Raw genomic sequence first — 24,209 nt, 5'->3', positions numbered from 1 at the left:
CCCGACAATATTACATTTAAAAAGTAGAAACAAAAAAAAAAAACCTCATGACGCCCAGCCTTTTCCTAACCTTAACCATTCCTGACTTGTACCTGACGAATGAACCACTGGCGTCTTTGTATAGTGAACGTTTACCCTTGAAGTTTGCTACTGACTGAAGGACGCTCTCTCTCTAAAGCTGACGACACACTACGCGTTATTGTTCATCCTGAAACGTTTGAGACGAAAAGGAAATTTCCAGAGCACACAACACACTTGAAAGGCAGGGCGTCGCTCATAAAAACCCCTCCCTAACTACGCAGGAAAGCCACCGTAACCAGCGCAACTGCTCTCAAAAATAAATTTAGAATAAAGTGTCGCTTTTAATGTGGGCAACAGACCCTAATCATTTCCTAAAATGACCTAGTGTGTGCTCGGCTTAACACAAGTGCCTCTGTTTTACCGTTGTTCTGCTGCAGCCTCGTGTAGTGGATGGAACTTTGTCATAATCTGAGGGTGATTCTTACAGTGATTTGTTTTTCTGGCCAGTCTTTTTCTTTTTGTCTGGCAAGTTGAAACGACGTAATGCTCTAATCTATTGTTACATGAAAATAAAAACGTTACGAGAACCTCCTTGTTTCTCTGTCTAATATTGTTCAGACAAAAGGTTGAAAAGAGCAGAATGTGGAGGCTTTCACATGTGGACTTTATTCAGATTCATGTGTGGCGGCTTCAGTATGTTCTCTTAAACACAGGGCACATTTAAAACATATAGACGAGTAAAAAAATTCAAGACAAAGGGGAGTCCGAGGGGAGATGTCGTCACTCTGTGGGCGGGGCTTCCGGAGGTTCCCGATTCACTGCGACAGAAATACAGTTTTAGTCTTTAAAGCGTAGCGTTTCTGCTCACGACGTAACTGTTAAGTCGCGTATTCATATTGTTTGAGCTTTGACTGTTAGGTATGACCTCTAAAAGGAAAATGTTAAATCATAAATCATCATAGTCGATATATTGCACACAAAATAACGTCACAATTTTTAAAGAAACATGCGATTCTTTACTTTTTTCCATATTATTCAGGATCTTTCATGTGCTTTGTGAACCAGTCCTATTTCAAAAAGGAATAAATCAACCACAAATTAATCTTTTTTCATAATTATAAAGACTTCTTGTTCATGTCTTGTGTGACATAAGTGCTTCAAAAATTAAATATTTCAACTGGACCTTTTTTTATTTTGATTTGTTGTATCAAAAACGTTTCAACAGTCATCCAACTGTCATCATCAGTTAGGTCTTTGAGGCAATCCCCCTTTAGTCTAAGGGGGAAAAGATGTTAGCTCTCAAACCTCTGAGGTATTGTCTTTAGCACAGCACTATAAGTAGTAGACAAATTGTGCCTTAGCCCAACCCCCTCTGTTCAAATCAAAAATAAAAAAAGGTTGAAATATTTAATTTTTGTAGCATTTATGTTACCTGGATGAAAAACAAAATAGTAATAGTAATTTGGTAGTGCTCAGGGGCTGGACTGGGACTGAAAAACAGCCCCGGACTCTGGCCAGCCTGGCCCAAATTAGCGTAAATGCGACACTTCCACAAATACATATGTGAACCTCTGACCCCCCGCCTTAACCGAGAGCATTTTCTCCAGTTCGGCTTTACCCAAATCCGAAGGCTTCTTGACTTGAGAGCAACACTGTAACGCCTCATTTGAAAGATAAAATCTAGAAAAGTGATGGTAGCTTTTTGTCACGTTGTCGCTCCATTTTTGTTTGTTTTTTTTTGCGGCTTTTTTATTACTTTTTTTTGTGGCTTTTTGGCCTGTTTTCGTCACTTTTTCGTTGTGTTTTCATCTCTTGTTTTTAGGGTTTTTTTGGGTCATGTTTTTGTTGTTTTTTTCCACCGCTTTTCGTCACTTTTTTGTTGCTTTTCCAGCACATTTTTGTTTTTGGAGGCTTTTCTTTTAAGCTTTTAGATTTGGGTAAATCTCGGTTTCGCCCGGGGGTAAGGGTAAGGTAAAGTGAGGGGCCAGACCGGTGGCACCTAGAGCCAGTGGCCCTTCTGTGCTCTTCCAGAATAGACATATGGCCAGTCCGCCCCTGGTAGTGCTTAAATTGCAGTGCTGCCCTCTACTGTTCTGACTGAATCCTTTGATGAGAATTGGCCTCTATTGACTAAAAGCCCTGACACATTTACAGACATTATACTACATTATATCACTGACATTATAACAAAGCCCTGAGTCGATGGTGGTTTTGTGTCTGTACCTTCTTCTCTGGCCTTCATGCGCGCCACAAAGTTGTAGCTTTTGTTCCTCCTGTAGTTCTCGTAGGGGTCGTCCAGGGACACACCCACGCCCTTGTATTGGTCCCACTTGTCCCTCACGTCCCCTCCCTTGATGGGGTCCTGGATGCCCTGCTCCTTGGCCCCCAGCCCCCCGGAGCCGCTCCAGCCTGCAGTCAAGAGTCACGGTTTTAAGAGTCACGGGGAAAGTTGGATTTCAATCTCTGAACTGCTGTTAGACAATCGCCCAGGCATTCCAAACAACACTAGATTCATATTTGGGGATTTCTTTGCATAAAACCTGACTTATTCATCTCCAAAATGTGTCACTAATCAGCTGCCATCTTGTTCTGTGTTTACATACGTTCTGTGTGTTGTAGTATTTGTTTATTTTATGATGGTGTTAGCTTGTAGCGCCTTAAGCTACGCGTAAACAACCCGTCTATTCTCTCAAAAGTGCTACTGGCTACATTCATGTTCACTGGGCCCCACTTTGTTATGTGAAAGCGGTGTGAAAACGAGCGGCGTATAGACAGACAGACACTACAAATGCCCATATATGGTCGTGTTCGCAACCGTCACAGGGGGAAAACAATTGTCCCATTTCTCCACCATTACTTTAACAAATCCTGAATATATTTTTATACTAAATAAAGATGGAGAGGAGCAAAGTGTATGACGCGCTGCCGTCTGTAGCTCTGTATTAATCACAAAATAAATAAATAAGCTAACAATTGACAAGATTTATTTCTATGATTTAAAGGGGGGGTATTATGCAAAATAAACTTTTTCAAGCTTTATATCATATTATGTCATTCCCTCATTAAAACATGCCTGAAGTGTTGCCTTGGCACATTCACGTATTTTTGAGTAATCTGTAAAAACTCTGATGGCGGCCATTTTAGGGATAGGTTTGCCTGAGTCCTCCTAGGAACGCCCCCACCTCCTGGAGACGCCTCCGAGCTTTCGTCACCAGCCGAGTAACCGACCACTGCTCCTCAGCAGAACCCCCTCCCCACTGATGCCACAGACAGCGTGTGGAGGGGGCGTGTCGGAAAGGCTCAGAGGTTCTTAAAGAGACAGAGGCCTATTTCAAGACATTCACTACAGCCATTTTGAGAGAGACATTTTATACACGGCAGTTATTCTAATTTACTGCATTTACAGACCAACAGAAGGTTTGTCATCATTGTAGTGTGATATAGACTGGTGCTATGTGACTGAAAAAAGCAGAATACCCCCTCTTTAAACCTTTATTGTAGTAATAATCTTTTAACTATAAGCTATTTCAGCCTTTCAAACTCCCTTAATATCAATGCTGGAACCCAAAAATCCACATCGACAGTGCCCTAGAACACATACCCATCTTCATGAGCAGCTGGTGACCTTTATTCTCCTCCCCGAGCCTGGAGTCAGGGATAAGCTTAGGGGCCGGTGCTCCTTGGGCGGGCGCGGCGGGGCTGTGGGACGGAGAGAGAGTGAAGACAGTGAAGACAGTGAGGTACGTGGGATGAGGTGAGGACAGTGGACAGTTTGTGGACTTACGGAGGCGACTTGTTGGCCCCTTTGCGCTTGGTCGGGGAGCGCGATCGAGATCTGGAGCGAGAGCGGGAGCGGGACGACCTGGAGCCGCTCCTGGACCTGGGGAGAACAGCGCGGGGTTAAACGATTTTGCAATTACAGAATTTACCTGTGTCTGGAGGAGTGGTTCGGTGAGGGGTGCGACAAACCTGGAGCGAGAGTAGGATCGGGAGCGGCTTCTGGACGAGCGCGATCTGGAGCGAGACGACTTGGACGATCGAGAGCTGGAGCGGGAAGAGGACCTGCCTCTGCTGTGGGAGCGGCTCTCGTCCCGACCGCTGTGCAACGACACATCAACAAAACATCACAATCTGAGACGCACATTAGGGCTTGGTATAGAATGTGTGATGCGGGATTTCTTTACTGAGGTTCAAGAATGTAAAGGTTAGCGGGAAAAACCATTAGAGTATCTATCTTTACATAGATGCAATTACGCAACTCCTCCACCAGAGGGATGTGACGCCTTTTATAACCTTCTGGTGGCGCTTTCTTGAGTTATGGTTCACAGATAATCTTGTATAATGAGCAATGGGCCACTCGGACATAGCACTCATGCCCCTCACATTGTGAATATAAGAGGAAATAGTTTATTGTGACTCCCTCCAGGACCCACAGAACCTTAGACCTCTATTTTTTTATACATTTTAGACAAATGTTTGCAAAGAAGTGCATGCTGGGAGTTGTCAGGTGACTCCGTCTTGCCCCTCGTCGTCAGTGCGTGCAGTTTGAAAGGATTTACAATGTTTGGCCTTTTTGGGACTTCTATTTTCACTCCACACCTCTGTAACTCCGTGGTGAGTTTTACCATTTCATCTTCAATCTACAGTGGGATCATTTGGTTGGTTTTGAGAAGTTTATTTGTGTTGCAGTCGCGAGTGGAACTTCATTAACGGAACGGACATTTTAAGATTGTTTAGAAGTTTTACAAAAGTTCCTTCAAGTTATAAATGACAAGATTAAAGTGTTGAGTGCTATGAGGGGTTAGCTTGAATTCGGCAGAAACAAAATGCAACTATTGTCCTCGATTCGTAGCTTATACTGTTTTAGTTCAAGCCAAGGGCACATTGTTTTGCTCATCACCTCGACTATTGCATTGAATATGATAGGGTAAGTTACTGCTTTGCTTTGCTTCTGCATTTGCGCTGAAGCTGCTCATGAGTTCAGGCTTTTTTAGACTCACTGTGGATCATTTATTGACGTTTGGAGAGAAAAAGTACCGAAAATTAGCACCGGAAAAAAAAGGTTTTCGATACCGCCCCCTACCGGAGCTTTTCGGTCGGAACCAAGTAGTGTTATGGAAATCTGAACCATTAGTTGTTTATTCCTCTCATCATGTCACATATGCTTTATGGACATTTGACCATTACATACAGTGACCTATATTCAGTGAGCATTACCTCATTTACTAGAGTTCATGGGCATGTTTGTGTATGTATCTCAACATGTAAGACTCCTTTGACCATTACATCATTGGCACCTGCGTGGCCGGGGTCAGGACATCTTATCTAGAATTGGAGACGTGTTTGTGTCCTTGCAGTGGTGACGTTTGTCTTATACATTTCGTCAGGGTCTCTGAATGTCTTAGGTCCATTTGACCATTACACCATTGGGGAATTCCATAATCGTATGATCATTGTGCTGTCTTTGTGTATAAATACTGTGAGCTGTGAACTGTTCTTCAGAGCATCTTGTATCCAGGTACTTGGTGTGTCTCCATATGCATATGTCAAATAAACCTGCACGCTTGATTCATGGCAACTTCTCTCCGGTTTCCATTTAATATGGTCTCAATATTTACCATAACAGTAGGCACCGTTCAACGGTACCCAGCCCTAGTCCCTGAGTTACTCCTTTTCTTATCCAAATATTTGGTCATGTACGTATACGACGTGTATCTGAATATTCCCATCTAATGGCGCAGTCTATAGTTGCGTTTCCATCAGAGAAAATGCTCATCTGTCCAAAATTTGCATAATACATGCGCAAAACAAAAGAAAATGTACATGCGTTTCCATCAAAGAGTTTTTGGAAATGATGGCGGTGGCTTTTACCCAACAGGGGGCGCACTGTTCTTTTTCAGTTAATGTCCACATTAATTTACCTTGTCAGAATTAGTTACATGTTTTTCCTTGTGATGCCATGAATAAATAAAGCTAGGCAAACCTATCTTAACTACTCTGAAGTCGCACTCTTAATGCTGGACAAACAAGAACTATCCCTGTGTGTGTTTTCTATATTTCTAATGAAAATCAGGAGCGTCTGCATCACAGGACAAGTTTTCAGTCGCTAATACGCAGTTGTTGATGAACGCTGCAAAGACAGTGCAGCAATGTGTGATCGCCTGTTCATCGGGGACGTGTTTTTTTCGATGACCAGCTGACCCGTGACCAGACCATGTGATGATGTGCTGCTGCTACTGACAGGCGGGTCTCACCTGTTGTGTTTCTCCTGTTCCTTCTTCCTGCGCGCTCTCATCTTGGCTCTGAAGAACTCGTACAGTCCGTTCTGCTCCCAGCCCTCACTGCACACACAAAGGGCTCACATTTAGATAGGATGAACCTTACTGCTCCCCCCACTAAGGTGGAATTTATCTTGGACTGCACCTTCCAAATCTGTCTTACTATATGACCATATGTTACAGGGATGTTCTTGCTCAAAGAAAGGAATAGAAATGACAGTTCCTGAATTAATAAAGAATAATAATAATACAGCTTTAGCAGTCGTTTTAGGGCCAGGGGAAAAGCGTTAACCATGTCAATGACCAATTTTACAAAAAAAAAAATTGCAATGGTGTGCGGTACCTGTTCCGGGGCCGGTCGTGGGATGGTGGGCTGTAGAAGGCCTCCACAGCAGCCAGCAGCCGGTCGCTGGGGGGCATTGGCGGGGGCAGCCTGATATCTTTGGGGTCCAACGGTTTGTACTCGCACTCCTCCAGCTGAGCACACACGCAAAGCTGTTACACAACCGTCGGCTCACGCACAGAAATATTCTTACACCATTTCGACATATAAATGAGTCATATTTCATAAACCAAGGGTCGGAAAAGTTAGATGTGAGAAGGCGCGAGTACACGAGAAGACATGCAAGAGAGAAGCGTGCGAGAAGACTGTATTTCTCGCGCTGTATTTCTCGCGCTGTATTTCTCGCGCTGTATTTCTTGCGCTGTATTTCTCGCGCTGTATTTCTCGCGGGGCCAACTTTACGCACACAGGGATGGACTTGCTCCGTCACAGAGAGGAAGTGTGGTCAAAGCAGGCCCACGCTCTGAATCAGGTGCAGAATTATCATTTCTTTCTCTCACACAAAATGAGGACAACTTTCTGAGCTTGTCAAGCTCAGAAAGCTTGACAGAGGGATGCAGCCCTCTTCCACTTTTCTCACATTGGCGATGTCTCTCCGCACTGAACTTCTTGAACTTCTTGGACACCTCAGGTCGGTTACAGCTGCTGGCGATGACAGACTTGCTTCTCTTTTTGGCAATTGGTAGCAAAACATTTAATGTTTCTGTGCTCCCGTCCCAATATTTTTTAAATTTCAAGATAGCCGACTCCTTCAGACTTATCAGCGTCTGACAGATGTCTTTTCCTTAGCTGTGAAAGAAACTTTATAAACAATTCGGAGCGTTTGGACCTGCATTAGCCACACTTCCTCTCATTGCACGGACGACCAGCACCTGGGACACTTCAATCTAACAGCCTTTCAATTCCACACAGTTTGGAGTTTGTAAATAGTGTAAATTTTGTAACCTAGTTTCCTCTCAGTCTTTCTATAACAGAGGAGCCACTCACTTTGACGAGCGGGGCCATGAGTCCCGCCGGCAGGTCGAAGTAGGGCACGTTGGGCACCAGGCTGGGGTCGTCCTGGATCAGGGGCTGACGGTGGCGCATGTGCGGGGAGTGGCCGTTGAAACCGTGTGGAGGGGGGCCAAAGTCCGGGTGCTGGCCGCCACCGCCTCCACCGCCCCCGCCCCCGCCGCCTCCGCCTCCGCCACCCCAGGGAGGACGCTCTCCCCCCATGCCCCCTGGAGGCGGCCGCTGGTTGGGATGGTGGTGTGGGGGAGGTCCCGGCATGTCTGGAGGAGGTTAAAACATATTTGGTAAGCCACTATATATATCACAACATCACATAAGTATCCGCCCCCTTTAACTTTTTGACATTTTGTCTCGCTATGGACCACAAACATAAATATATTTAATAGAATTTTTATGTGAAAGACACACACTAAGTGAAACACAATCACAAAATGAAATTTATACATGATTGTTACCTTATTTCAATTTTTTAAAAAGAATGAAAAGTGGGGTGTGCATAAGTATCTAACCCCCTGAGTTAATACTTTGTGGTACTGCCTTTTGCTGCAATTACAGCTGCAAGTCTATGGACAACACAGTATGAATGAAACGGAGCAGAGGAGAAGAACCAATGATACCTTGATAGAATTAATAGAAATCCTCCACAGGTTTATGAGTGGGAACTTCAAGATGGAAAGATGCTGGATGTGGACTAAATGCAGTGAACTCACCTCCGGGGAAGTCCTGGGGGTAGTCGAAGCGATGTGGGGGGAACGGTGGCCGGTCGTACGGGTGTCTGGGAGGAAAGTCGTCCTGCATGAAGCGCGGAGGGAAACGGCCAAAGTTGTGTGGAGGGGGAGGCTGGTTGAAGGGCGGCGGCTGTTGGTGTGGCGGGAACGGCCCTCTGAAGTGAGGCGGTCTCTGACAGAAGAGAAGAGCGATGGAAATAGGTTCATTATTGTCACAGACACTCTGAAGACTCAAGGACACAGGACATGGTCACCTACCTGCATGCGTGGGGGAAAGGGCGGCTCCCGCTGGCCCCATGGGGGCTGTTCAGGCTGATTGCCCCACGTGTTGGGTGGTTCAAAGGAGTTCCAGGATGGAGGCCCCGAGTCAGAGCCACCGGGGCCGTTCCAGGGACTGCCATCTCTTGGCGGGCCCCCACTCCAGCTGCCAGGCTCCCGCTGCTCATTCCACATGCCCTCGTGGCCGCTCCAAGGCAGGCAGGGAGGCGGCTGGTTCGGGTCGAACGGAGGCTTCAGGGGGAAATAGACAGGATTGGGTAAACCCAAAGTGGAGATGGAAGTCGCAGTAGTGAAGGTAGATGTGGTAGAGACCCAGGGGGAGTAGTCAGTGCAGTAACAGTAGTGTAGTCAAAACGGGGCAAGACTTGTTTTTCACATTTAAAACATAATAACTGCATTACGGGCAGTAAAACAAACGCTGGGGCAGAGGACAGAGCTGCGCCACAGCCAGCACTATGGAAATATTGGTAAATACGAAATGCACGAAAGGGAGAAAGTAGAACATTTTTTTTAAAATACACAATTTCCTAAAAATCTAAAATTGATTTCACCTACAAACAATTTTTCAAATCTGATCAATGTTGCAGTAGTAGTAGTGTTAATTCTTTAGGGTTCAACAAATCTTAGCTTATACAGGGCTGGAAATTTGCCATCAGTGGAATTCGAAAATCAAGATTGAGTTTGCAGTGCACAGTTTCAACACAGTTGACAGAAGACTGAAATATGAACTCCTAAATGAATACTCACATGTCCTTCTGAAGGCCTTACCGGCTGGTTGGGATTCCACGGGCCCATGTGCTGCGGGTCGTACCAGGCAGGCTTGTTTGGGGGCATATCACTGGAGGGGGGCTCCTGTGTGCGGGGAGGGACTGAATCCATCTCTCTGGGAGACGGGCTGGGCATGACAGCTTTTACATCTGCGACACAAACACACACAAGAGACGGCTGTTAAGAGCCGCTGCTGCCCTTGGAAAACCATAAGCTAAGCCCTTCCACCAGGCTGCTGCCCATTTAAGGCCTTCATTTGGGCACAGTTCCTTTTAACGCCCTCGCTGCGGAGACCCTGATCATGCGTGTCTTACCGGCCGGTGAGATGCCAGGGGGCTTGTCAGCCTCCGCTAACATGGGGATCTGCACTGGGGCGGGCTGGGGCTGGTGCTGCTTCTTCAGGTTGGACACAAACTCCTCATGCTGGGCCTTGAGGGCCTGGATCTGCTGCTGAAAGGCCACCTGGATGGGCTGCACCACGCCGGCGTACTCTGTGATCAGGGAGGCCTGCGAGAACAGCATGGCACGTTCACACAAACTCGGAGAAACAGAAATACCAGGCTGAGAAATAGAAATAGAAAAACAGATATAAGCAAGACATGCTTTCTGGTTGAGTCAATTTGAGTGCTGAAATTTCCAAAGCTACGAAATGGACTTTTGCTCTGTGATGCTAATGATGCTAACATCCGCCACGGGCTAATGACAACAAGAGCTAATTACTTTCTCTGACTGGCAGTAACATTATATATGAGATCGGCAATATAACCACATTGTTTGGGTCTATAAACGTAGCTAGTTGGGGCCATGATTAATCACATTTTTTATCAGCTTTGTTTCTTAAATATTTATATATTTTTTTGTTTCACTGACATGAAACTTTCCAACTTACAAAGGAAGTTGAAGTTTAATTTTTTTTTCAATTATGTATTTTCCTCCCCCTACATGTTCCACAAATGTCCTAATGTGTAGAATGAGCCCAGACCTGTCGCTACTGTTACGTCACTGTTGTTAATTCGCGTCCGAAATGCCGTCATGCACGAGCTTAAAGGAATAGGCCACCGTTTTTACATACTGAGATATGTTCTTACCTAACCTTAGTCGAGTTAATATATCCCCGTCTGGTCTTTGTCCGTGCGCTCTGTCACGCAAACGGAGCCTCTCCCACATGTCCTATAGCTCCAAAAAAGCTCACGATAGAAGCTACCAAGCTCTTCCACGTGTTCCCTATTTAAATAAAGTTACGTGAAGTGTTTTCATGCGAAGTATATTTACACAGAAATGTAGCATGTCGATTTTATAAGCAAATAAAAAGGGGCACTATATTGTGAGGCGTAATGATACGAGGAGCTATGTGACATGTGGGAGAGGCTGCGTATGTGCTCCGTTTGCGTGACAGAGCGCACGGACAAAGACCAGACGGGTATATATTAACTCGACTAAGGTTAGGTAAGAACATATCTTAGTATGTAAAAACGGTGGCCTATTCCTTTAATATAGAACCTGCAGTAACGCGCAAGCCCTGATGTGGCAGTAGTGAGTATAAAATGACCAACTTGCATCTAGTCCTTTTAACAACTGATTCCCTGATCACGCTCAGTGAAGGAGGAAGTGCACGTTTTCTGTATTACATCCACAAAGCATCAGGAGTGTGTGTCATTAGCACTGAGTTCACCATGGAGATCCTCTACTCGGCCGCGCGGTGTGAGTGTTCTCCATGTTTATTTGGCGCTGTTCGCGGCGATTTCTCGTAGCACTGACCACACCCCCTCAGCGTCCCTCTCACTTACCCCAGGGTCCGCTGAGCCGACCCAAATCAGTGGCGCTTTCAAACTGCAAATATGGGCGGAGTTTGGTCTTTAGTTGCTCTTTAAACTATTGTTTATGATATCATTGTCAGTAGGTGTCAGTCGTGAACTCTGCACTCCCCTTCCGTCACCTGGCTCCCACCCCCCCCTCACCCATGCCCCACACACCTGGTACTGGCCCAGGCCCAGACCCGGGTTCTGCAGCTGCTGAATGGTCTCGTCGTCGAAGTAGCCGTTCTTCTCCCACAGCTGCAAAAGCTGCAGAGCGGACAACAGTTAGCACAGAGTGGCTGGGGTGATTGTGAGCACGTGCGCGTGTAGTGTACCCTGGTGATCTTCTGCTGCTTCTCCTCCTCCACGGCCAAGAAGCTGGTGCAGTAGATGGGCACCACCACCTTCTGCATCGCGGCCAGCAGGTCCTTGTGATGCTTCCTCTGGCTGAGGAACAGAGAGGAAACGGTTCAGACGACATGCGTGCACAAGATCAGCTTCCACCGCTACAAGATACAGTATGACGTTGACGGATGAATTTGCAAACAAACGTTTCTGTATGGCGTTAGTTTTTCTATACAAACGAACCCTCTACCCCCCCACGTTTGCTGAACAGCGGGGGCGGCCTCGTACCAGTGATGCAGCACGTCGTTGGTCAGGTAGATGAGGTGCAGCCTCAGCTCAAAGTGCGCCCCGTCGGCCGTGATGCGGTTCCTCAGGTGCAGGGTCATGAGCTCGCAGTGCGGAGGGCTCTTGGCGTTGGTGAACATCCAGTTTTTTCCAGCCTGGGGGAGAGACGAGAATGTGTGAGCATTCCCGTCCTGACCCGTGAGGAGAGGGCGGCCGGGGCTTACCGAGATGGCGTCCTTGGTGCACATGTCGATGATGGGCTGCAGTACGCTGTCGAATTCAGCCATGTCCAGCTGTGTCTCCTGCAGAAGCTTCTGAGTCTGCTGCTCTACAGCCAGAGCGATGGCCGCCGTCACCTGCTCCTGAGGACACACAAACAGAGGGTATTATGGAATTATCCATTTTACAAGTAGCAAAAACATACATATTGCTTTACATTATGGCGCATTTATTACTACTTTTTTAGGATGTTTAAAATACAAATACATATCTAAATGTGTAATAATAAACATTGTCAATATTAACTTGCTAAAGAACTTAACTATAAATTATTCAGTGATATGTTTTATTCAAAATAAAACTAAAATACTCTCTAAAAAACTCTTCTGTGAGTTAAGGCGAGACACTGCAGGTGAATAGGGAAAAAAAAAAAATGTAGAGATATCAATTTGAAACTTTTGCTGAACATCACAGATATAAATATGAGAAAAAAATGTATTGCACGTTTTCTGTCATTTTATGTTTTCACATAAAAATAAGGCATTTTGAGCATTAAAATGGCCAAAATTGCCTATATTTTGGGCAATCAAAATAATGAATTGAGCCAGATTAAAATTGATGGTTTTATTTTATTGACATATTAGTAACTAAGATTTTTTCAGAGGGGATTTTGGACATTTTGTTTAGTTTTTCAACTAATCATCAGTGAAAAAATCTGTAAAAACTCAAATTCCGCCTGTTTTTTTGGTTTCAAAGTTGAATAAATCAGGCTAAGAATTAGATATTAAAAAATCTGACTGAAAAAACCTTCAAAATATTGTTAGGTCTCAGACTGTAAAGTGTGGAGTCTGTGGGAGCTTCTATAAGGGCTCAAGCTCTGCCCGAGTGCGGCTTCTCTCATTCAGAGAAAACCAGCCCTGAAGTTTTGTAGCGAGTGCTCATGCTCAGCCCGTTCTTCCACTTTTCCGCTCCAGCGTCTCGTAGGAGGAAAAATACCATATTTGGGTGAAAGCGTCATCACGGGGCCCCTTAGCAGGACACGTGGATGTAAAATCTGTCAATATTTATGAATGAAAACCCGCGGGAAAGATGGACTTTCTACGCGGCGCAGCAGCTACTTCCGGGTTGCCTCCACCTCACAGACAAAACATCATAAAATAAACATCATGCGGGTGAGTTTTGTCATTTTTATTCTCTGACATGAAAACTAAGATGTAAAGGGAGGAAAATAGATAAAAATCTCCACTTCGACCACTGCGTGAAAAATCAATACTTTCACCTGCCGTGTCTCGCCTTAAGATGAGATAAACAAATCACATGCAGAGGATGAGGGAACACATGTGACTGAGCGACATTACAGCGACTCCACCAGCACAGCACCATTACAGCTGGGGCTTATCAGTCCAAGAGGAGCGTCATGACACCCATCCCTTCAGGGCAGAGTTAGACAGGCTTTGCACCACAGAGAGTACACTCCACCTCCTCATGTATAGGTTTTTATGTCTAAACAAGCTACACAACACTCCTGTCATTCATTCACACGCACATATATCTATCCATCCATGAACTATTAGCTTAAGTGCGACATATCGTTATTGCTGATGAAGGGAACATGATCAGATGAACTAGCTCCAACACGGACACTGAGCCATATAGGAACTAAGTACCTGTCTCAAAGAGCTGAGGTGCTGCTCCTGTTGCTGCAGGTTCCATTGGCTCTGCTGGATCAGCTCTTCAATGGGAGGGGCCCCTGGCGGTGGGGCCCCTGGCGGCGGGGCTCCAGGGGCATGGGTCGCGGGGGGCGGGGCTCCGGGAGGATGGGTTCCAGGGGGAGGGGCTCCAGGCGGTGCGATGGGCGGAGCCAGCATTGGCATGGAGCCAGCAGGAATATCAGCCCCTTCTTTGGTCCCAGCAATGACATGTCAAAAAGAGGATCGAAACAAGGACACGGTCAGCGTTACGTAAGGGACACGCTGACCTCTCAGGTGCAAAAGGGTCATGACACAGCAGGCACATGAAGGCATCCGCAAACACAGGTGAAAAATGAGCACATGCAAACCCTGTCCCCGTCTGTCCTCCGGAGCATTCACTCAGCCAGCAGCCACAGAGAGAAGCAAAAGCATAAGAACAGAGAGGCAGGTGGACACGTGTGGACCAGGACTCCCATGAAAAAAGGCTCAGCGAATCTTAAGTGGGAACTTTCCTGGTTCAAAATATGCCAAATGAAATCAGGAAACCACATAAAACAATCAAACAAGTGCAGGAAACAACTCAAAACTGTCCTCCGGGTTTGCTCATGTCAAACTTATATCTCGGGGAAATACCTGGAGACTTAAAGTCCTCCGCATCATGGGCAGAGGCATCTGAGATAGACACACACACACAAAAATAAACTAGGGCTGAGAGTGTCTGTTAAGTAGAAACAATGAAATACAGGTGCTAGAGCTGGTGAAGACTCCTCCTTATACGAATAACTCATTGAAAAATTAACTCAGAGTTTCAGCATGGTTTACAGCAGGGGAAGTTTTCTTGGTGTAGAGGAAGGTTTTCTTTACTGTAAAAAGACCTAAAGCTGAACCTGCCAATTTTAGCCCAAAGTGAAGCAACACATTATTCAAATGCCAGTGTTTTTTTTTGCCAATTGCCAGTATTTGCCACATCTTTAGAGTACTTTAGCTCTAAAAATGTTAAAGTACTGTCTGATTTGTGTAATAATATGTCTCAAAATCATCTTGAGGACCAGAGGTTCAATGCTGGAAGGCCGGACCCCTGGTTTACAGCTTCAGGTTGATTGATTGAGCTGTTTATTTGAGCTGTTTACATTCATATTTTTACAGTTATTTAAACATTTCATCACAATTAAGCTCAAAAGGATGAGGTTAACAAACTCACTTTGAGCAGGACGACTCAGAACCGATATAATGTTGGATTATGGGCTTTAAAAATGTGGGGAACAGTTTTGGGTTTTAACAATGACGCAACTGTATCCAGGAAGCACAGAACGAAGCGCTGACACCGTAGCAGAAGAAACAGCTAAACGTAACAGCTTTGCCGGGGATTACTCAAAACTGCTTGAATGTAATGAATACTACTCCAGGTAAAGTGATGTGTGTAAACAGTGTAACTAAACAGTACTGCACCCCCATTCAACATCCAAAAACACCTTAAAGTGTTCACGTGTTGATACGATATGTTTTTTTTAATATCTCTGTAATTACAAGGCCTATCCACATAAAAAACAAAACTAGCAGAATCTCTCCTCTGTTGACAACAATAGAATGATCAGATACAGAGGTTACAGCAAGGGCATTAATGTAATGAATTAAATTGAGTAAAAAACGTTGTCCCTTGTACGGAAACAGCTGACCACATGTGATACAGAAACAGACAAAACAATCAGTGCAAATCAATATATAAATACAACATATGTTCCAAAGGCAGGCTGCTGTACATACGCGGCTGTTGCTCCATGGCCAGTCTGTACTTGTAGTAAGTGAAGTAATCTCCTCCGAACAGAAAAGAGAACTTAAGATTGTCCTTCTGCTTCTCCATGGTCATCTTCTCAAACTCGGGCCCATTCCGAGCCACGAACTGGGCCAGCTTGTCGATGACATTCCTCAGCTCCTGATCTGCACATACAAGCAGGAAAGACATATATATTACACAGTTTTAGATATGTTTTATGAACGCTGCATTTGTTTTTGATGCATTGTGCACTTCCTGGCAAACAAGGCCACTATTTTGTGTACTTTCTTTATGCATTTGCAGCGGCACTGTATCGATAAACTTCAGCAATGGCGCAAGATTTATTTCTGTCCTGCTTTGCACACATTTTTCAACAAGATCTTGTGCTATGATGGGATGCCGATTCTTCCTGAACCTCTCATTTACAATATGAGCTGATGAATCCACAGTGAACTTTATAAGTCAATGTTAAAATGTTCAAAAGTGCTTAATTAAAAGCATTCGAGCGTTATATAGTGGACTTTTAGCAAAATAAACAAGCCAGTTAAGAGTTGTGTCTTTGGGCAGGATACTTCACCTGCCTAGCACATGAATATGTTGGTGGTCAGAGGGGCCGATTTCTCAAATTGGCAGCCTCACTACCCCAGGGCAGCTGTGGCTACAATAGTAATTTACCACCACCGAGGAAGGAGTGAACGAATAATGACTCGAATGAGGCGCTTTGAGAAACTTGTCAATACAGGCTTGTAAAGCAATACAGTAGTAACGCTAAACCATTTTTGTTTTTTTGTTTTAAATAAACACGAATGGAAAGCATTTCACAGACAAAACATCACTGATCTGGAGAGAGAAAGACCAAAAGCACACAGGACCACTGTACATCAGTGTTAATTTTGTCGACTAAAATATTTAGTCTTAATTTTAGTCAAAGTGATATTTTTGACGACTAAAATTGGACTAAAACTAAATTAAAAGTTTTTCATGAGACTAAAACTATGACTAAAATGTCCAGATATTTTAGTCTGACTAAAATAAGACTTAATAAAAATGAAAGGTAGAGACTAAAATCATCCAAACTTCTGTTGAGCGTCTGAAAGAGCCTCAGATCATGTAAATTATCTGTCAGAGGATCAGCTCTGAGCTTTATTCATGTGGAGCAGCTCCATGAAGCAGAGGAACAAGATTTAATATGATTATGATGAATATTATAAATGCAAAGTCGACTAAATTAGTCTTAAATTTAGTCGACTAAAATTACTTTTTTTTTTACTAAAACTAGACTAAAATTGGATTACATTTTCGTCAAAAGACTAAGACTAAAAGTAAATTAAAATATGTTGTCAAAATTAACACTGCTGTACATGATCCAATGCTATTCATTAGCTATTATTGCTATGAGCAGCTAAAGCAAGCTACTCTCAGCCGCACGCACCTTCAGGCGGGGTCGGGATATCCATTGTCGGTGTCCCCGAATCCCCGTAGTCCCCAAAGAGCCCAGCACCGGCAGATCTGTTCAGTAAATAGTTTTATTTTCTGCGTTTATCAAATGAAGCGCACAAGCATAACACTCAATCACACTGCGCTGTGAACCGGAAACACTGCGAGGCGAAACAACACAAAGAAACCCACACTGCCACCTACAGGCCGGGGGTGCTCTGCCCGTGAGTCAGACACGTGTATAGTATACTTTTTTTTTAATTATTATTATTTTTACTATTATTATTATTAAAGTCAATTTAATACATGACTACGGTAAGGTATGAGCAGGGAGTCGTTTTAAGTGCAGGGACCCGGAGTCATAAGAGAAGTATTTCAAACATATTCAAAGCTGTTTAAAATGCTAATCTACAACACTGTAGTTTAGTATGAGCATACTGCAGTAAATAACAAAACTTAAAGTAATAATAGAATGAGTTAATAATAAAACACACACGTCTTTTTGTATTAATAACAAAATAAAGGGGGCGGATGTGACGTAGGACGTATGTGACGTAGGGCGGAAGTGTCCTCTCTCTCGCCGGTGGTGTCATGGCCGCCGGTGTTGTGGTGCGTGGCTGCTTCACATGTTAAAATTCTGCGTATTTTGGTTAACTTCGGCGGTTTTCACTAGACTCTGATCAGCGGACTTTACTCCCACGGTAAGAACTTTGCTCACGTCACAAGAACCACGCCTCTGTTGGTTATATTGCTTAAAATGCTGGGAGTCTGAAGACTAGTTATGAAACACTCGAGTTGCAAACCTCCCATTTGTCCCTGAGCCTGGGCTCTTTCTCTGAATTGTTCTTTTTGTTTCATCTCTGGAGACTTCATGATGTTCATTGAGATTTCTTTATTCATGCTGATCATCAACATGTTACATCTGTCATTGTGTTACTGGTAATGTTTGCTTCCTCACCATAACAAAAATAGTTTACATGATGTGATTGTTTATATTGGTTAGAATCAGTTTGGAAATGAACTTAAAGGTCCTCTCTCTCACTTCAATCCGATCACCTGTAACTCTGGAGGTTCTAACTTATCTTTCAAATAAGGAATGGCCATTTCACCTCCTCGCACAGCTACACTCAAGTAAGAGTAAAGAAAGGTACTTGGAGAAAATGTTACTTGAGAGCTGTGAGTACTGAGTAACTTTGGGCGTAAAAGTTTGATTCAAGTTGCAGTTGTGACATAAATTCTGAGAAACAAAACACTTCAAAAAGTGACTTAAGTACTTGAGTAAATGTAACCGAGCACCCGTCTCTGCATTCTACAAACATTCCCTTTAAAAATGATAAAGCCTTTTAGAGATGCACGTTTTTCCACCACCCCTCTACATATGAGAAACCTCGCCATTTTTGAGGTATTCTAAAATTTGGGGCATTTTTAAAAGAAAGGTTGAATAATGGGGCTACAAATGACCATCCCACTTGCACTAACCAGTGTCTAGGATAGTTTGCGTCTGAACATTCAAGGTAGACCTGAATTTCTGGTCTTAGACATAGTTCTAATAAATGCAAAAAGAGTGTGAGCAGAAAAGAGGGGCTTGTGACATTTGACTACAGTTTGAAAGGCTCACTATCACGCACAAGGTAGGGTTTGTAGGACTTCACAATGACCTAAAAGCCTGTGTCTATGCTGTGCTAATGTTTGTCCCCCCTCAGCTCCCCCTTGCTGTGCAGCGCTGTGGTGTGATCAGCAGCATGGCCACGGCCAGTGTGGAGCAGGTGGTCGCGGTGGGGCAAGTTCTGCTGGATCCCAAACAGGACCTGGCTCGGCGCTTTCGGGCCCTCTTCACCCTCAGGAGCATTGGAGGTAGGCGGGGGCTACTGGGACTCATTACCCAGACGGATATTGTTTGTGTCATTTACATACGGCACAAGCAAATCAGTCTGAGCCAAAACCGCAGAGGTCACAGAGTCTGATCAGAGCAGGGTTCTCTACTCCACCTACTGATGAAAAAAACTAAACAAAAGACATAGCCGGGGGCAGCTTTAAATATTTTCCACTGCAAACACCGAAATTGTTTTTACTTTTAATTACACATTTGCTTATATTTGAGTATTATTTGACCAGTCGTATCTGTACTTTTACTCAAGTCCCGAAATCAAGTACTTTGACCACCACTGCTCCCTGGCCACTGATTTGCTCATTAGCTGCGTAGCCATGGCACCCGCATTTTATTGCATCACTTGGTGAGCGGAGATTTAGCTGCTTGAGTCGGCTGAGCCTTTGCTTCCATCTTTGGCTTGGCACTTTGGAATATTTTCCTTAAGTCCATCAACTCCATCCCAAAGCCATTTGTCTAAAGCAGGGGTGCCCAAACTTTTTGTCTCCGAGGCCAAAATGAAAAAAACCCACCTGTATCTACAGCACCTACAGTAACTTTACCTCATTCGTTAACTCAAAGAAAATGCCACATTAGATTATTTTGAAAGTGTCAGTTCAGCATCAATTCTTTTATAAGTAAATTTTTACCATATACTGTTGTTAATGTAACAGCCTTTGCATTTAAAGTTGGAAAACTGTGAAAGTTGATGCTACAACGTTCTGTAATTGATAAATACCAAGACACCACAGCAATGTTTCCTTAACTTTGCGAAAGGAGTGAAACAGCGCCCCCAATTTGACGCTCGTGGTCAAAAAGTGTACTGCACCCATATTTACCATTGACAATGAATGGAGGAGAGTTAGTATTAACCACAGGCAGAGCAAAAGTAGGTCACTCTCTGGCGGGCAGAATTGTTTCGGGCCCCACTTTGGGCACCCCTGGTCTAAAGTCTCCACCTCGCGCCTTTTCCCTGGCTTTATTCTCAGCGCGATAAAAGTCCTGAAACAGCTTCCCCTGACGTTGTAGTTGTGGTTGTTGCAGAGTGAGGTCTAATAATGATACAGGCATGTCATGTCTGTCGCTAATGGACTTTATTGTTCTTGTGTTACCAGGCGCGGAAGCCATCAGCTGGATCAGTAAAGGCTTTGAAGATGAGTCTGCACTGCTTAAGCATGAACTGGCCTATTGTCTGGGTCAAATGCAGGATGCCCGGGCCATCCCCAGCCTCACCGCTGTGCTGAAGGACCGGGACCAGGAGCCCATGGTGCGGCATGAAGCCGGTATTGACCAGTGCGCCCTATGTTAGGGTCAATCTTTTGTTAGGGTCCATCTTTTGCACTTGTTGGTGCCTTCTCCTCTGTATTGACTTGTGTTTGTGCTTAGGAGAAGCCCTGGGAGCCATAGGGGAGCCCTCAGTGCTGGAGTTGCTCACAGAGTACTGCCAGGACCCCGTCACAGAGGTACTCTCCCTCATACCCACAGCTACATGGAGGTACTCTCTGACACCTGCCGTCACTTACTTTAAGGCAATGTACAAACTCGCCTACGATGGGTTTTTGGTCATTCACAGCTGATTAGAAGAAAAACTCGACTCTGCCCATAGATGGTTTTCAAGGGGACTTCTGCCTCCCAAGCGTGACACTGCTCAAGAACAACATGTGACCGCAAATAAACGACTCTGATTGCACAACATTTAAACGCTGGTTTACAAAATACACAGAAGATACACAAAGGGTGGATGTGCCAAATACTTACATCAGTCACGTCCCTGTCCCAGACCTGAACCTCAAGTCGTGAGTCACTCTCCGCCCAAAGTGTGTCCTAAGCTTCAGCCATGTTTTTTATCAACTCGCCTGTTCAGGGTAAAAATACTACATCTCTGTCACAACTTCTGTAAATCACCAATTATTATTATTATTATTATTATTATTAGCTAAAGAACAGCACATAACAGAACATCTCGTATAGGCTCTTAGAAGTCAAAGCGGCTCACGTGTACTTCAGACCTGACAATTTTTCTTTAACGTGTTTAAAATGTGCATTTTAAAATCACAAGTATTGTTCTGAAAATCACCATGTGTCTCCTCTCTTGCAGGTTGCAGAGACCTGTCAGCTGGCGGTGGCCCGGCTCCGGTGGCTACAGTCAGGACAGGTCGAGGAGGACTCCAACCCCTACGCCTCTGTAGACCCCGCTCCTCCTGCCCCCACCAAGAGCACCTCTGAGCTACGGGACGTCCTGCTGAACGAGAGCATGCCGCTGTTCGAGCGCTACAGGGCCATGTTCGCCCTGCGCAACCTGGGCACAGAGGAGGCTGCGCTGGCTCTGGCTGATGGTAGGTCCTGCTAGGGCTTTACGGGTTTTTGTTACTGACTTACTCTACCAACTGAGCCACGGTTGCATCTACTTTGTTCACTGTTATGTAAGTAATTATTAGGATCACTACTTTTGACTTTAACTTGAGTAAAGGGATTGAAAGTGAAGTTCTTCTTACTTGAGTAACATTTTTGGCTCCATACCCCTGTGCTGTGTGTTGTGCAGGCCTGCAGTGCTCCAGCGCCCTGTTTCGACATGAAATCGGCTATGTGCTGGGTCAGCTTCAGCACCCGGCTGCAGTGCCTGCCCTGAGTGCAGCCCTGGAGCGCCCTGGAGAGAACGCCATGGTGCGGCATGAGGCGGCCGAGGCGCTGGGCTCCATCGGCCGGGATGAGTGCGTGTCAGTCCTGCAGCGATACCAGGGCGACGAGGAGCGCGTGGTCAAAGAGAGCTGCGTTGTGGCTCTGGACATGCTACAGTATGAGAACAGTGAGCAGTTCCAGTACGCTGACGGACTGGTGCGCCTACAGGGCTAATCTGCTGAGAGTAGGAGCTAGCATGCAGCCTGCACCAGGACTTTACCCCCTACTGGATCTTCTGTAACTCTTGTCATCTGGGCTTTCATTCATCACATAAAAGTAAAACAAAGAATACTTGTTTGACAATTGTTTTCTCTATAAGGCTCCATTAAAGCTCCTCTATCCAATTCTCCACATTGTGACATTAACATTAAAGTGGAACAATGTACATTTTGCATGACACTGTATTTCCGCTTTAATAATATTGTACTAGTCCTATACAGCACTTTTCCAGATGCTCAAATTCGCTTTACAATTTCATAAATAATTCATGCTCGGTGGAAAGGTTCTTCCCAGTAGGTGTCAAGTTAAACAGAAAAAGAAAAAAGAAGCAAGGTCTGAATTGATCCAGCAATCTATCTATGATGTGTATTTCTACTTGTGTATTTCCTATACACAACTATAGGAAATTTGACAGCTTCTGAAATGCCCTACGCGCCTGTGTTTTAGGCTCGGACGATGTGTGCAGCAGCCCATCTAAAAGGAGAAAGCATTAGAAAAGTGTCAAAGCTGTGTTTGGACGAGCAACTGCCTTCACCTGAGACGACCACGCTATCACTGAGAGCTAAAAGTCCAGACAAACATGAGCCTGATGAGAGCGAGGCTTCTCTCAGTCCAAAAAAAAAGAGCCGTCTTACGGATGGGAACCCAGCACTCTTCCAACTGAGCTACATAGGCTGTGAACAACACAGCTGATTTTACATTAATCTTATGAAAGACTGCAATAGTGTATTTGCAGAAAACAGAATTACAGTTTGGAAAATAATATATTGAATCATTTTGTAATTAGAGTAAATTCCCCTGGTCGGCCAAAGATTTGTTGAGAGGGTGCTCCAGCCCCAAAGCACTCTCGATATATGAAGCAATATTTTGGTGAGAGCCATATAGTAGGAGGAACACACAGAGAAACGGACAGGAAACAGCCTAACTAAACTTCCTGTGATTGTACAGTCCAGAAAAAGCGCAATTTGGAGGCAAAAACGTTCAAATTAAAACATCGTTCAGTGACAGAGGGGTGGTATAAATACGTACGAGTCTAAAACTGGCTTTTGTGAATAAAGGGGGAAAATTTGGAAAATTGACGAATTTCAGGAGAAACTCTGACTGAGTCCAACATGCCGCCAGGCAAAGAACTCTGGCTATTTTCACGGAGGACGGGCGGGACACGTACAAGCCAATTTAAAGGCATTTTTGGCGATAGCGGCTGTGTTTGCACGTCACCATTAGGTCCAGGTGGGGAATGTGCACACGCGCCGGATTGGGTCCGTTCAAATCCGACAAAGTCTGTGAAAGATATGAGGCTTTGAAATTTGCTGAAAATGGCCTCTCAGTTGCGGCCTTGTCATGACCACGCCCAATAATATGTCAAAAATGTAATTGATGATTTTGAAAGCCACATGAGTTTGGGACAAGTTGGCCAAAATTGGAGGCCTTCCAATAAAAACTCGGGGATTCCTACGTCTTATCCATCCATTCCTGTTTATTTCCACCATTTATCCAGGATTGATTACTTCTTCTACAACTAAACGCGACAACCAAATAGTGTTTCACAGGCTGTGATTGGAGAACCATAAACCCGCCTCCTTGACAAAAAGCTGTTTGTGTGTGAGCCGCAGATTCTTCTCCGGGACCCGCAGCCTGGAGCCCGTGTCCGTTTGGTTCCATCTCCAGGCAGAAATGGCAGCTGACTCTGTAGCACCTGAAGAAGCCCTGGTGTTTGTGAACCACTGGACTTGCAAAAACAAGGACGTTGACCCTCTGTGTCTCACAACTACAAACTAACCTGTTCTGACCAGACCACTGTAATGTAATGGTGCAACTGAAAACACAAACTCCTCTGTCTCTCATTGAGGCAAAATCTGGGCTGTTTATAAAACTGTACTTGCAACAACTCCCCAATGCTTTCTAAATAAGCTATGAAGAAAAAAGACAATACAAATCATCCTTCTTATTTACTTACGTTTATTTCTCACTGCTCAAAGTGTTCTACAGGTGGCGCTGCAGAGTCAGGGGGACACATCATAAGGACACGTCTCACCTCTGCCGGAGCTCCTCTACGGGCAGGTCAGGGACATGTGACTTCCCACAAGAAAGGAAGACAGTGGTGCAGATGGTCGAGTGGGTCGTCCTGTGACCGGAGGGTCGGCGGTTCCAATTCCGCAGATGCAAACCGTCATCGTGTCCTTGGGCAAGACACTTCCCCCTCCTTGCCTCCGGTGTCTGTGTACACTGGTGTATGAATGAGAGAGTGAATGGGTGAGTGGTTCCTTGATGTAAAGGTGCTATATAAATGTGAGCATTTACCCTTTAGAGCGGGTGGTCTCGTGATCAGAAGGTGGGATTCCTGGCTCCTGAGCGTTGTGTCCTTGGGCATGTGGTCCACCTGGCCTCCTGTACCTGTGCACATCGGTGTATGAATGAGAGTGTGAACGTATGAGCGGCTCCTTCTTTATATATACACATATATAAATA

At 44.8% G+C, this 24,209-nt stretch overlaps 2 protein-coding genes across 2 annotated transcripts; one reads left to right on the top strand and one right to left on the bottom strand.

Moving 5' to 3' along the window:
• Nucleotides 1-700: 700 nt before the first annotated feature.
• On the bottom strand, nt 701-17,134 carry cherp (calcium homeostasis endoplasmic reticulum protein). The gene is given in 20 exon segments (XM_079580992.1): nt 701-839; nt 2,245-2,430; nt 3,623-3,807; nt 3,809-3,901; nt 3,991-4,119; nt 6,276-6,362; nt 6,643-6,776; nt 7,630-7,913; nt 8,364-8,553; nt 8,640-8,891; nt 9,429-9,577; nt 9,743-9,935; nt 11,402-11,491; nt 11,560-11,671; nt 11,858-12,009; nt 12,079-12,216; nt 13,741-13,973; nt 14,398-14,436; nt 15,529-15,702; nt 16,971-17,134. Coding segments are annotated over 20 exon segments (2,883 nt in total). The 5' UTR covers nt 16,996-17,134; the 3' UTR covers nt 701-801.
• Nucleotides 17,135-17,533: 399 nt separating this feature from the next.
• Nucleotides 17,534-21,821, top strand: dohh (deoxyhypusine hydroxylase/monooxygenase). Its single transcript, XM_079581354.1, has 6 exons — nt 17,534-17,676; nt 18,679-18,829; nt 19,958-20,125; nt 20,229-20,305; nt 20,941-21,178; nt 21,385-21,821. The coding sequence occupies exons 2-6, from the start codon at nt 18,718-18,720 to the stop codon at nt 21,693-21,695; spliced, it is 906 nt and encodes a 301-aa protein (XP_079437480.1). The 5' UTR covers nt 17,534-17,676; nt 18,679-18,717; the 3' UTR covers nt 21,696-21,821.
• Nucleotides 21,822-24,209: the final 2,388 nt, after the last annotated feature.

This window comes from Gobius niger (genome assembly GCF_951799975.1).
Source record: "Gobius niger genome assembly, chromosome: 22".
Taxonomy (NCBI): domain Eukaryota; kingdom Metazoa; phylum Chordata; class Actinopteri; order Gobiiformes; family Gobiidae; genus Gobius; species Gobius niger.
The sequence above is the reverse complement of the archived record's forward strand: the minus strand, read 5'-3'. Positions and strand labels throughout refer to the sequence as shown.